This window comes from Taudactylus pleione, unplaced genomic scaffold (genome assembly GCF_031769625.1).
Source record: "Taudactylus pleione unplaced genomic scaffold, aTauple2 ptg000122l, whole genome shotgun sequence".
NCBI lineage: Eukaryota > Metazoa > Chordata > Amphibia > Anura > Myobatrachidae > Taudactylus > Taudactylus pleione.
Genome location: NW_028284524.1, coordinates 5,974,123 through 5,988,304, shown reverse-complemented (window position 1 = coordinate 5,988,304; position 14,182 = coordinate 5,974,123). Strand labels below are relative to the sequence as shown.

The 14,182-nt window shown below is 45.5% G+C and overlaps 1 protein-coding gene across 6 annotated transcripts in view; it reads left to right on the top strand.

The window, feature by feature from the left end:
• Positions 1 to 14,182, top strand: part of LOC148524023 (spermine oxidase-like) — a 60,337-nt gene that overhangs the window by 27,803 nt on the left and 18,352 nt on the right. For 3 of the 6 annotated variants that reach the window (XM_088472293.1, XM_088472292.1, XM_088472291.1), the window contains exons 3-5: positions 1,088 to 1,204; positions 2,745 to 2,783; positions 3,297 to 4,512. In XM_088472293.1, coding sequence (XP_088328419.1) covers positions 1,123 to 1,204; positions 2,745 to 2,783; positions 3,297 to 4,512 — 1,337 coding nt within the window. In that variant the 5' untranslated portion in view covers positions 1,088 to 1,122. Of the gene's footprint in view, positions 1 to 1,087; positions 1,205 to 1,239; positions 1,415 to 2,744; positions 2,784 to 3,296; positions 4,513 to 14,182 lie in introns of those variants that run through there. The other 3 variants (XM_088472290.1, XM_088472294.1, XM_088472295.1) reach the window with 3 other exon arrangements.

Below are 14,182 nucleotides of genomic sequence, written 5' to 3'. Positions count from 1 at the left end.
TTCGACCGGTTTGGGGGTGGAGCTTCGATCGGCTCAGGGGGTGGGCGGGTCTTTAGACATCCAGGGGGGCTGGCATTAGGGAGGGGGCGTTTGTACGTGATTGCACCATTGCCTGGGTGGCCGGGAGATTAATGTTTGGGATGGTGACAGAAAAAAAATAATTCCTCCCAACAGTGGGCCTGATTCAGAGCCGCTCGCAAAAAGTGAGCACTCGCTCTGAAACCCAGCCTCCTGGCCACTCGCTAAGCTCTGGGTGACCACCCACAGCTTTTGCGAGCGGCCAGGTGATGGTCGCGATGGTTGCGACCATCGGGCTTGCAACGAGACCCTTGCGGTAGGGTCTCATCTGCCGCAAGCCCCAGTGAGCTTCCGCCTCTAATAGAGCCAGAAGCTCACTACTGACATCACTGGTGATGTCAGTAGGGCCGCCCACAAACGGCAAGTGTTCCTTCAGGAACGCCTCCGTTTGTCCAGCCACCCCCCCACCCCGCCTACAAAACGAGGTGAGCTGTCGAACAACAACGACAGCCGCCTCGTTTGTAGCGAGCCCCGGAGCGAGAGAATTTCTCTCTCGCTACAGGGCTTGCGCACGTGCATTGCGCACACATGCGCAATGCACAACCATCGACCCGCTTGCAAGCGGGTCTGAATCAGGCCCAGTGTCTGCACTGCAGGGGTTGTTGTTGGCCTATTTTAATGGGTGGGCTTGGAGCTGCAGCTCCACTCACCCCATTGTTAATACGGGCCTGTATGAAAGATATAACTCTCAAGGTATGTCTGTGAACGTCACCTATTTAAGGCTGCTGGCACCAATGAAAATATCTGGAGCAGCCACCAGATGACTTACAAAGCTTGTGTACTGACCTCAGGATATTAACACAGAAAGCACCTGAAATAGGTCCCAGTCAAAATCAACAAATATGCAGCCAGCTGCTGTTCCTAACTCGAACCTTGACAAGTTATCCCAATATTTGAACTATTATGTCTAATAGGACCTGTGTTGTAAAACACATTATTTTGAGAGATTACACAGTACATGTACTGTAAACTGAGTTTATTGTACATTTCTTTTTTATCAAAAAAACAGACCAAAGGTCTCCGGATGACACAGGACTGAGTTGAATGTTGATACTTATATTTCCAGCCACAGGAATAAACCTAAGCATTTACTGTGATCAACCTCATCTGTCTCAGCAGGGCAAAGGTACGTGTCTCATAACCTGAATACACCCCATATTTGCTGCGTGCAGTACTTCACAGATCTTATTGGGGAAAAGAGGGATGTTGTGTAAGCAACACGGATGGTCCAAGATTTCACAGACCAGGGCTCTGTTTGGAATCTATAAACACAGGAGTTTGTTCTCCAGAGTCTTACAGCACGCAGGCTGCCGTGGGGATAACTGTGCTGCTTCTGGTGAGTGGAATACTGCACTGCTGCAGCTCCTGTGTTCCTGACTTGTAGGGGGTGGTGATTTAAGCTCATGGGGTGTTTCTCAGGGCTGTTAGTCATACCTTCCTGCACAAATGCTGGTCAGAACATTTTCATTCAAGTGCAAATGTCGCAGCATTGATTTAAAAATCCCAAATCAATGTAAGAGTTGCCATCTTGGTTGGTCACCTGATATGACTGTGAACAATGTCATTCACAGACATATAGTTTTGGACTTTCAGATTGTCTCATTTTTAGCGGCATACACGTGTGATCTCTTCACATTTGATGAGAAGATCATGAAACTCTTGTATAAAACAACTCATAATAGATATTCACTTACATTATAAATGTTTGATACCATTTAATGCATTACATAAATATAGTGATAATAGATTGGGTAGCTCATCCTGCATCTCTATTTAGAATGTAGCTAATAAGCAATAGTGTGGAAAATGTTCACATTTGTAGGTAAATGCGTTTACTTTAAACTAGTAAGAAACAGATTCAAGAAAAAGACTACCTTATCTCCAACATACAGCCATGTTCAAAGGTTAAGTAGTTAAAGAACCTACTGAAGATTGCTGGGTTAATCAATTAATCACAGAAGAAAAGGGTGTTCCCTCCAGCACACTGCAACAATATCAGCAAAAATACTTGAACCCTACATAATAATAGAAATTCAGAGGTATTAGTTACATACATTTGCAAATATATGATTAGACGCCAGGCCAGCGTCAAGGCTCTTCTATGCCGGCTTCCCTAACATTCAGGGGTTCACGTCTGAGGCGCAGGGCACCCCCAAAAAAATCCAGCCAAGGACCATCCCCAGGGCATCACACGAAAAAAGGTGATAGTGAAGTGTAAAGTATAGATGTGTAAAGATAATAAATAAGTGTTAATATAGTAAGAAAGAATTAAAATTACATGAATAATAAACAAACAAATAAAAGGTGATTTGAAAATGTATCTGTGAGTTGTGAGTGGTGATGCCCTTAAGAAGCCCAGCCAGATCAACCTCGGGGGCCCCACGCCCAAACGCTCACCCCAAAATAATTGATTCTACCTAATAGTAGCACCCACTCTGGGTCATATAATTATATATTAATGTACTGCATAATAACAGCACATATATATATATAAGCTAAAATATATATATATATATATATATATATATGTGCTGTTATTATTTTATTGGCAAAAAATATAGTAAATCGATTGCAATTATCTCTTATAATGTAAGCTCTCACGAGCAGGGACCTCTTCCTTCATGTGCTTCTCTTTACATTTTCTTCTACTCTCTACTCCCCATTAGGGCACCTAACACGGGACCGCCAATTCCCGGCAGCTTATTGTGAGTGCTTTAATCACTATTTCAGCAATGTATATAAGTTGTGTCCTTGTCCTGTACTGTAATGTACTGTATGTTACTTGTTTCTTGTTCACCCATTAGTTGTATGTACTATGTAAGGCGCTGCGGAACACTTGTGGCGCCATATAAATAAAGGATAATAATAATAATAATAATAATCTAGTTCAAATCACATAAATAGTTTAAAAGGCTCAATCATAAAATTTTGTAGTGTCAGATAATATATTTATATTTTATTGTGTGTGTGTATATATACATATATATATATAAAATCTTTTTTGACATGATTAAATTTCCCTAAGCAATAACAACAGTGACACCTGCAGACTTTGAAATTGTATACTCTGCAACTCAAAATGCATAGTCTCTTAAATAAATTTGAAATTACATAAATTATTGTAATTGATTTTCACAACATAAGCCACTCTGCTTTTTTTAAATTAGTGTCTGTACACATGAGAACAGTCAATCTTAATTTGATGCTTATGATCCTAGGTTATCCCGTTTCTCTTTCAACTTCCATGGACTCAGAACATCATGCCAGCCACTCACCCCGAGTGGTTATAATTGGCGCTGGCTTTGCAGGACTTGGTGCAGCCACCACTTTGGTGAAACATGGTGTGAAGGACCTGATTATCCTTGAAGCTTTAGATCGTGCAGGTGGAAGAGTTTTCACACTTAAATCTTTGGGGTCTGCTGCACTGGAGTTAGGTGCCACCTGGATCCATGGGCAAAAAGATAATCCACTTTACCAAATGGCTAAGGAAGCAGGACTGCTAGCGGATGATGGTTTCAATATGATGTCTTGCCAGCCAGTATCTGTGACCCCCCAGGATTACTTCTTCACTGAGCAAGGGAAGCTGCTGCCCTCACCCCAGGTAGAAGAGATAACTTGCTTTTTTGGTAGGCTGATGTGTCATATTACCGAGCAGGACTTTAAGCCAGAATGTGAATCTTGGTCAGTTGGAGAATATTTAGACAGTGAGTTTGCATTATCCAACCTTTCTGGGGCTGAGGGTTCAGAAGGTGTCTATGAATGGTGTAAGCGCACCGAGTGCATTGACGAGGCTTGTAACTCCATGTATGAATTCTCTTTGAGTCAACTCAGTTTGTACACTGCCCTAGAGGGACCTTTTTTTAACTGCTTGGGCAGTAAAGGTTACCAGGCTTTGCTAAATGTCTTGATAGACCAACTGCCTCCTAATGCACTACGCTGCCGTAAGGCAGTTCGATGCATCCAATGGGAAGGATCTCCAAAACCAGTTGCCAATATATCTAAACATCCCGTCAATGTACTTTGTGAAGATGAAGAGTATTTTCCTGCAGATCATGTAATTGTCACTGTGTCACTTGGCTACTTGAAGGAACAAGCATCCAGCTTATTTGATCCACCACTGCCACATGGAAAGATGGAAGCCATTGAGCGGCTGGGATTTGGCACAGTGGCCAAGATCTTCTTGGAGTTCTCTGAGCCCTTTTGGCCAGATGACTGTGCAGGAATACAGTTAGTATGGAAACAAGGCCCCGAAAGCTCAAAGGGTTATTCTGATGGATGTAAAGGAGATTCTTGGCGCTCAGAGTGGTACAAGAAGATCGGAGGCTTTGACTGTGTTCCAATGCATAGAAGAACCCTCTGTGGCTGGATTACGGGACTGGCTGCAGAGCACATGGAGGCTCTCCCTGAAAGCGAAGTGGGAGATGTGTGTGTCAGGTGAGAGGTAATTCTGCTTAATGGGCCTGATTCAGAGTAGTACGCAAACCTGATGGTTAGAAGATCGGCGCATGCGCAGGATCTTTACTGCACATGTGCCAGTCTTCTACAATGAGATCTCTCGCAATTCCCCAAAACCACAGGCTGATTGACAAGGGCCTGCTTCTGTACTGGAAAACGGGGCATGTCCCCCCTGTTTTCTGGGAATGCCAAGGTCAGGGTCTGCGTCTTCTGATGCAGGCTTCCTGCATCGGCTACAGAGCTGCGAGGGTCAATCTGAGTAACCTTAGGGTTACTCAGATGGCCGATGATCTCGCAGAAGATCCAATGCTGCGTTTGGATTTACTAAATTAACACTACTTTCTTAAATATCATGTTAGGAAGAGCCTCTAATATCAACTGATTAATCCTATCCTCCAGGGTCCAGCTGCTATGCTTGGGTGACTAAGGGCCAAATGTAATAGGGTGTCAGTTTTGGTAAATTGTGAGATTTGTGCTAAACTCGCAATTTTTCACAACTGTCCAATGTAATAGGGTGTCAGAGCCTGATTCAGAGGTGCTCGCAAAAAGCGGGCGCTAGCTCTGAATCAGGGCGGCCGCTCGTTTTTTTAGTTGCAGCCTCCTGGCCGCTCGCATAGCTATGGGTTACCACCCACAGCTTATGCGAGCGGCCAGGTGATGGTCGCGATGGTCAAGACCATCGCGACCATCGGGCTTGCGACGAGACCCTTGCGGTAGAATCTCGTTGCCGCAACCCCAGTGGACTTCCTGCTCTAATAGAGCAGGAAGTCCACCTACTGACATCACGAGTGATGTCAGTAGGGCCGCCCACAAACGGCAGGCATTCCTGCAGGAACGCCTCCGTTTGCCCAGCCACCCCTTCGCCCCGCCTTCCAAATGGGGCGAGCTATCCATCAACATCAACAGCTGCCCTTTTGCCCAGCCACCCCTTCGCCCCGCCTTCCAAATGGGGCGAGCTATCCATCAACATCAACAGCTGCCCCTTTTGGATGCGAGCGCCGGAGCGAGCTCCGGGGCTCGCGCAGTGCGCACGCCGTGCGTGCACACTGCCTAACAATCAATCCGCTTGCGAGCGGGTCTGAATCAGGCCCTCAGTTCACTAAAATCCAAAACCAGCACCGAACTCTTTCTAGCGGGGGGATACTGCCACAGCCAAGGAAAACCTTTCACCGGTTTCCCCGGCCAAAGCATTACCCCTGACCGCTAGTCAGCCCAGGCCGGGGATCCCTGGGGAGTTGGGGACCCCCCCAATAAAGGGGTCCCCCCTCCAGGGCACCCCAGGCCTAGACTGATAGCCCGGGGCTATCCCCGGCACCCTAGGGCGGTGGGTGCCGGGTTGATAGTGTTAGTGTTTTGTGTAAAATAAAGGGTTAAATATTGTCTTTAGTTGTAGAACCACACGTACCAGCAAACTTCCCCCGGATGCTGGTATTTGGAGAACCACAAATACCAGCATGCGGGGCTTTACGGGCCTGCTGGCACTTGTAGTTCCACAACGAAAGAAATACGTAATAAAACAAACACACCGTGAAAGTTAATTTTTTATAAAACATACCTGCACACTCACACATACTCAGCTAGTATCCGAAGTAATCCATAGGGGTACTTAAAATAAAAATCCATACTCACCTCTCCTATGCGTAGTTCACGTCCGCTTTGTTCAATGTAGGCATCCAAAGGGTTAAAATAACAAACTGATAAAAAACCATACCATGCCGGACTGAGCAAATTTATGTGTATGTACACATACCTTTGCTCCGCGTAAATGACCGGGCCACACGTGTGCCCCGTCATTGAAGGGGCCGCCAGCCAATCAGCAGGCATCTCCATCGGAGCAGCTCCCTGATTGGCTGAATGTGGTCAGCCTGTGTTCCCCATATACATCAATGGTGAGAATTCACCATTGAAGTCTATGCTGGCTCCCGCTACATTGTATCCACAAGGTTAAGTGAGTTTAATCTTGTGGTTACATCATTGATACATTGTCGCTGGTTATGCTTTTAGGGAGGGGGTGCACGTAATTTTTTTTTTAACACACACACAGAAGCCATCACGGTTCTCACTGATCTGTGATGGCTTCTCTAAAACACGCACCTTTTAATGCTACTTGCATTAAATGGTGTCAGTTTACATAGTCCTAAACTTGCCCAAACTCGCATATGTAGTAGCATCGAGCTGAAAAGTTTGCAGGCTACTGAATTTGCAAGTTTCAGAACAAACTCGCACTTTTTAAAAGTGCGAGAAAGTGTGAGTTTGTAATGTTACTAAAACTGACTATTACATTTGGCCCTATATGTCTGTCCAATTTGGACACTAAAGCTGGCCACACACTAGACCAACTTTCATCCAACCAGCCAACTAGTTGATTGGATGGAATGAAAACCTGGTAAGGTATGGGAGTAACTGATGATCAGCAATTTGCTCCTAAATGCCAGAAAACAGATGAAAATGGTCGGTCAGACAAGTTTGTTAAATGATTGATCTAAACAATTTGGTCAAACAGTTTTTGTCCATTTTCCAGCGTTTGGGAGCAAATTGCTGATTGTCATTTGCTTTTATACCTTACCATATATTCATTCCAACCAATCAACTAGTTGGCTGGTTGGATGTAAGTTGGTCTAGTGTGTGGCCAGCTTTAAGCTGGCCACACATCAGACCAACTTTCCTCCAACCAAGCAACTGACCAACCGTCCAACTTGTCTGTCCAACTAAAACGCTTCCCCACACATCTAACCAACTTTTCATCCAACCAGCCAACCTGCCAACTTTTTTTATCAGACCAGCCAACTTCTGTCCAACTTGTGATGTCACAGAAGTAGGCGGAGACTGCCTGCCTACTTCTGCATGTTTTGAATAAATATATTGAACACACATATATATTTATATATGAATACATATATACTGTGTGTGTGTGTATATATATGTGTGTATATATATATATATATATATATATATATACTGTATATATGTGTGCATGTTTTTATATATATATATATATATATCTATAAAAATATATATACGCAAATATTCGCTATCTGTTGCTATACCTCCATTTCCGGCGGCAATGCTAACCCCAATAGTTTCTATAGGGGATGCAATGCTGACAGATTTATTACGTTCTGGAATGCGAAACATTCTGGACCTTGATGCACGCAGCATAAGCCATCTGAAGATGGTGTAAGCCGCTGTAGCTTATGGGCTACACATCATACTTGCCTACTTTTGAAAAAGAATTTCAGGGAGATTGTGAAAGCAGCACCTATGAGTGCGTGTTACAGTGGGCGTGTACTGCTACATATGAGAGGCGTGCCATTAAAAAATTGATTTACATCCACATGTAAATGAGCCCCAAAGCAGTTAGTAATATCTATTTGCTGATGAAAACACACTGATACTTCTCAGAAAATGCATGTAACCATAGGGATCATTGTGTCTTATAACCAATGCAGGCACATTATACTAAGGATACCATTTGAATGTATATATCTCTGTTTTTTATTTTATATAACTGTCATAATGGAGGTAAGGTGCAATGAGCGAGATTGGTAGACTCTTCAGGGGGGCAGGGAGATTGCTGCTATTTCAGGGAGTCTCCCTGACAATGAGGGAGAGTTGGCAAGTATGCTACACATCACAAATCTGTCCATGAGAGGATTCCATAGGAACCCTCCCTTGGCAATGGCCGCAGCGCATGCGTGGTCTGCAGAACGCACATGCACAGGATCCAAGCACAGGAGTGAAGTGACCGCTGTCTCTGCAGGTGGAACTTCATACATCCGGGTGGCATGATCGCATCCTGCAATGCGATCATGAACGCTAATATGGCGTCCAGATCGCATTGCAAATGCGATCATTACTAAATGGGCCACACACATTTATATATACATAAATATGATCCATAGGGATGTAGTTATGAGACCGGCAATCTCAATTCCAGCTGCAGAATCCCGACAAGGGATTTAACAGAGGCGTCGAAATAACGACTCCTATATTAATCCCGACGCCGAACCGAAAGTCCTCCTGCCAGGTAAGTACTACACTTATAACGGGAATGGGGGGGTTAGGATTAGGAACCACCGGGGGGACTTAAGGTGCCTACACACTAGGCGATGTGGTCACGATCCGATATCGTGTCCGATATCCCTTGAACTTTCCCCGGCAGCTCCCCGGCACTCCAGGACATTATGTGCAGCAAAAGCTGCACGATGTGTCACAAGATCTATCGTGCATGATCTAAAGATTTGCCGATCTTTAGATTGTGCAGGTTAGCAGACAGATGCTTGCACGGATCAGGGATATCCATGATGCATGTATCTGTCTGTAAAATAATAAACACAGATGCAGGGACAGGAACAGTGATACCTGTCTGTGCTGCTGTGTTTAAAAAAACCCTGTGTAAAAAAAAAACAAAACAGTGTGACCCCCTCCCCCAAAAGAACAACCAGCCCCGGGCTTTAGTGACCTACTGGTTGTGCAAAATACGGGGAACAAACGACGCATGGGTCCCCCATACTTAAGCACAACCAGCACCAGGCTAGTCAGAGCCAGCTCTGGTTGCCAAAATACGGGGGACAAACGACGTAGGGGGTCCCCCGTATTTTGTGCAACCAGCACTGGACTCTGATCCAGTCCTGGTTCTGGAAATACAGGAGGAAAAAATTTGTAGGGTCCCTCTGTATTATCCAGAACCAGCACAAGACTTTTTCTAGTGGGGGGCTAATGCCACAGCCAGGGGAGCCCTTACATCGGGCCCCCCAGCCGAAGCATTAACCCTGACCGCTAGTCAGCCCAGGCCGGGGATCCTTGGGGACTCCCCCAATAAAGGGGTCCCTCTCTCCAGGGCACGCCAGGCCCAGGCTGATAGCCTGGGGCTATCCCCGGAACCCCTGGCCGGTGGGTGCCGGGTTGATTGTATATAGTGTGTGTAAAAAATAGATGAACTAATATTGTCTTTTGCTGTGGAACTGCAGGTCCCAGCAAGCCTCCCCTGCATGCTGGTACTTAGAGAACCACAAGTACCAGCATACGGGGCATTACGGGCCCGCTGGTACCTGTAGTTCCACTGCAAATTAAAATAAACGCAGGACAAACACAGCATACAAAGTAAAAGTTTATTACACATACATGCACTCACACATGTACACACAAATGTACTAACACTCACCTATGTATCCCTGTAGCATCGGTCCACTGTCCAGTAGATTGTCCATAGTGGATCTGTGATAAGAAACCTTACTCACCGTCTCCTATGCGAAGTAGGGTCTTCTTCGTTCCAAAGTAGGGATCTAGGGACAAAAAAAACAAATGGTATCTCAGGGTTAGGCAAGGGTAAGGGGGGGTTATGGTTAGGCACTAGGGGGGAGGTTAGGGTTAGGCACCCCCCGGGAGGGTTAGGTTTAGGGTGCAGCGAGGGGGGGTTAGCTTTAGGCACTGGGGGGAGGTTATGGTTAGGCACCCTTAAGGGAGAGTTGGTTAGGGTTAGGGGGAGGAGAGGGGAGGGTTAGTATACTTACCTACCCCAGTCGGGATCTCCTCCGCCGGGCATCTGCTGTCGGGATTTCAGCCGCTGCCATTTCAATCCCATTCCATATATATATATATATATATATATATTTATTAATATTATACACACACACACAATATGGTACCAATGGGCATCAGGACCATCCAACAACCTGAAGAGGGAGGCCATCAACAGCACCCCAGGGATCGGAGGTCGGTCAGGCAGCATTCCCGGCAGGTGTCACAGAAGTGACACGAGGAAGGTCTGGAGCACTCCAGCTTCATCAATGCACCGGAGATAGAGAAGGTGAGTATCGGGATCTGGGAGGGAGGGTGTTCGGCACCTGTAGAGGAGGGGGGTGCCTTTGTGATTGCGGGGGAGGAGGGGTACACCCGCGGGAGGGGGGCAACCGCGGGGGGGTGAAGCTGTGATTGCCAGGGGGAGTTTGTACCCGCGTGGGGGGTGCATCTGTAATCGCGGGGGGAGGGGGAGTTTGTACCCGCGGGGGGGAGGGGGAGTTTGTTCCCGCGGGGGGTGCAGCTGTGATCGTGGGGGAGAGGGGGGGTGATCACGGGCTGGCAGGGGAGACTGGAGAGGTGTGCTACCCACCTGGATCCACCGCTGCTGCTACATGTTCCAGCCGGCTCCTGCTCCTCCTGACAGGTCCGGCGCTGAAAACACGGGACCCGCTGCTGAGGACAGAGGACTTGCTGCTGCCGGCGTTAAGCACACAGAACCTGGCCAGCGCTGATGACGGAGGAGGATCCGCGGGAGCTGGACACATGGGACACTGCACTGATGATGGAGGACCCGCCGGAACTGAAGACACACGCGAACACGGCGATGATGACGAAGGACCATTGGGAGCTGGAGATACGGGAACCGGCACTGACAATGCAGGTAGTGCAGCAGCGCCACTGATCCACCCCTACGCACAGCCGCTGACAGGTGAAGAAGTGCCCGCCTACTTTTCGTTCAGTTGGGGGGAACTTTCCCCCTACACTAGAACGATAGTTGGTGAAAATCAAACATGTTTGATTTTCTCCAACTAGTTGGAACGACCGTTTCTGGCCGTCTTTCAGCGTGTGGGAGCAAACGGCTGACTATCGTTTGCTCCCACACACAGGACGATTATCATTCCAACCAGCCAACTAGTTGGCTGGTTGGAACGAAATCGTTCTGGTGTGTGGGGGCCTTTAGGAGTGAGGCCAATTTTCTTAGATCCAGATGTTTAGTGTGCTGGCCAAGTGGCTGGAACCTCATGGACTCAATTAGTGTGGATAACTTCATGTGGAGACGTCGAATGGATAAATCGATGATCACAGGAAAATCTGGAGAGAAGGTGTGGTACAATACTGTTTAACCTATGTACAGGTAATTTACTATTCTCTGAGCTGCCACTCATCTTTGTGCAGAAGATAAGATGCTTTAGACTAGGGGTGGGCAATAAGCAGCCTTCCAACTGATGTTGAACTACACATCCCAGCATGCCCTGCAGCAGTACTAGCATGGCCAAATAGTAAAACTGTAGCAGAGCATGCTGGGATGTCTAGTTCTACAACAGCTGGGGGGGCGCTTATTGCGCACACCTGTTTTAGACATTGATTTGTAAATCCTGATGCCCGTCATGTTTTTTTTTATTATTTTTTACAGAATGTTTTCTGAATCGGCAATGAAAAACTGAAAAAGTTAAATTTTGTCATTAATGCAGAAATTGATAGGGAAATTAAGGGAAATTATATATCTTCTGATTCATCAAAATATTTTGTCAGCAAATCACCATTAAAATAATAGTACATCAGGATGCAGGATTGGATCTTAAACAAGTCTCATCTAAATAGGAAAAATAACATGTAATACAGCAACATTATAAAAACAAAAACATAATAAAAAAAATATGGAAGAATAACCAAGTCAAAGAAACAATAATTTACCTTTGGGACGGACATGAGTGGTTAATACAGTACACTGCAGATAATCAAAAGGAAAGACCAAAAGGAAAAGCAGAAATAATTAAACCAAGAAGACCATCATCCCAGTGATAAAAGGGCAATAGGGGGGTCTCCATCCAAAAGACAAAGGGCATACCAGGTAGTGGTTTCAAATGTATTATGAAGCTGAGAACAAAGTGACAAAGGCAGAGTATCTATATAACTTTCCCAGACCCCAAAAATGTTTTTCACTTTTTGAAATAAAGTATCAATACACTCTGAATGGAATAAATAAAATAACCTCCTTATGCTGGCCATACACTCTGCAATTATCGGGACGATCCGCCCGATATCGGCGGATCGCCGCGATAATTGCAGCGTGTATGCGGGCGACCGAGGGTTAAATATTGCTCGGTCGGGCATGCTGGATTGTCCAGCATGCCTGTCCGATGCGATATTTACCCGGGAAACTGTCGGCCGCATCAGGCAGTGTATGCCCAGCGCGGCCGACAGATAGACATTTCCTGTGTTCCTTCCTACGGAAGGAACAGGGAAATGTCTCCTCCCCCGGGGGCGGAGCGCGGATGTCGGGCTATACACTGTGAGATTTCTCTCACAGTGTATGCCGCGGACATCTGCGGCTGGCAGCCAGCCAGATAAAATGTCTGTCGGTCTGACAGACATTTTATCTGGCAGTGTATGCCCAGCATTACATAGGAATAAAACAGAGGACAAAGGGAGTACCCATTGTTGAAGGATGGTCTTCTTGGCCGGCGGAATTAATGACAAGCAACAATGTTCTATCCCCCTAGCCCACTAAGGGGTGGATGGAACATAAATTACTACATGAGGTTCAGCATATCCTTTAACCTTAAGCCAAAAATGACAAGCAAGGGGGCAATACCACAGGCGATGAAATATGTTAGCATTTTCGTATAACATTTCGGACAATTGGCCACAGGAGACCCCATAAAACATCTACGATGAGGCAATAAGTAATAATGTCAGATACAATAAAGGAGGGAAACTGGGATAACCAACGGACCATCCCAGTGTTAACCACCGAGTGATCCAATGTCTCCCTGAGAAAGGAGTAATGGTAGGAGATTACTTGTTTATGGGGAAGGGGCTGGGGGTTACAACAGTCAGCCTCAGAGAACATCTGAATGCCCGAGCTGATATCATTTTGGGTCTGTAAAAATGCAATGGAATACGACTGTTTGACAGGAAATTTCTGTGACACCTTTGAATAGGAACGCGGCTTACGAGTTGGGCAATTACCAGGGTAGCTAATGAGGATGCCCCAGCCTTTAAAATGTGAAGAGGTGAGCAGCCATGCCAGCCAGCAACTCAGGGTTTTACAATAGAGGGAGATAAAGGAATTTATGGGCATTAAGGTTCAACTTATGTCGGAGTACATACCACAATTTCCTCATTGACCAAAGAAGTGGGTTATCTCGCAATTCTGTAGAAAGCTCCTGGTCATGTAAATGGAGGAAACTAATCAGATCCATACTGGGAAGGAATATGGATTCCAATGAAGTGGCAGCATAAATTTTTGTATTACCTACCCAATCCCTAAGATACCGCAGAATTACTGCCTGATTATATGTAAGTATATTTACATATTACTACCGCCATTGGCTCTAGGCTGGTAAAGATTTCTCATACTAATCCTAGGGCATCCAAGGTGATTAACCATGTATTTGCAAATATATGAAACAAAAATCTGTGAATTTCTATTATCATGTAGTATTCAAGTCTTTGTGGTTTTTTTTATTTTTTTATTTTTATTTGCAGTGTGCTGGAGAGAACATTTTTTTTTCTAGTCTAGAGTAATCCCCTCCCTTTACAAGCACCTGTGAAAGACTATTAAGTTGATCTGAGCAACAACTATTTTGTATTGCTAATCCTAGGACATCTACCCACCACAAAAAATTATGTAAAATGGAAATAATAAGCCGAACATCTCTCTGATTTGAGAGAATTGGGAGTGATTGCAACATACAAAGTAGCTTAGGAAAAAATATTCTAATGAGATTCCCCTGGCCCAGATAGGATAACAAAAGATGACTCCAACTCTAAGTCATCAGAGAGAAGCCTGACAGTTGGAGTGACTTTCAGTCGATAAAGAAGTTGAATACCAAGCTAATTAAGACTAAGAGGGAGGGACTCTCCCCATAGGGGTCAGATCCACTGTACATCAAATAACATT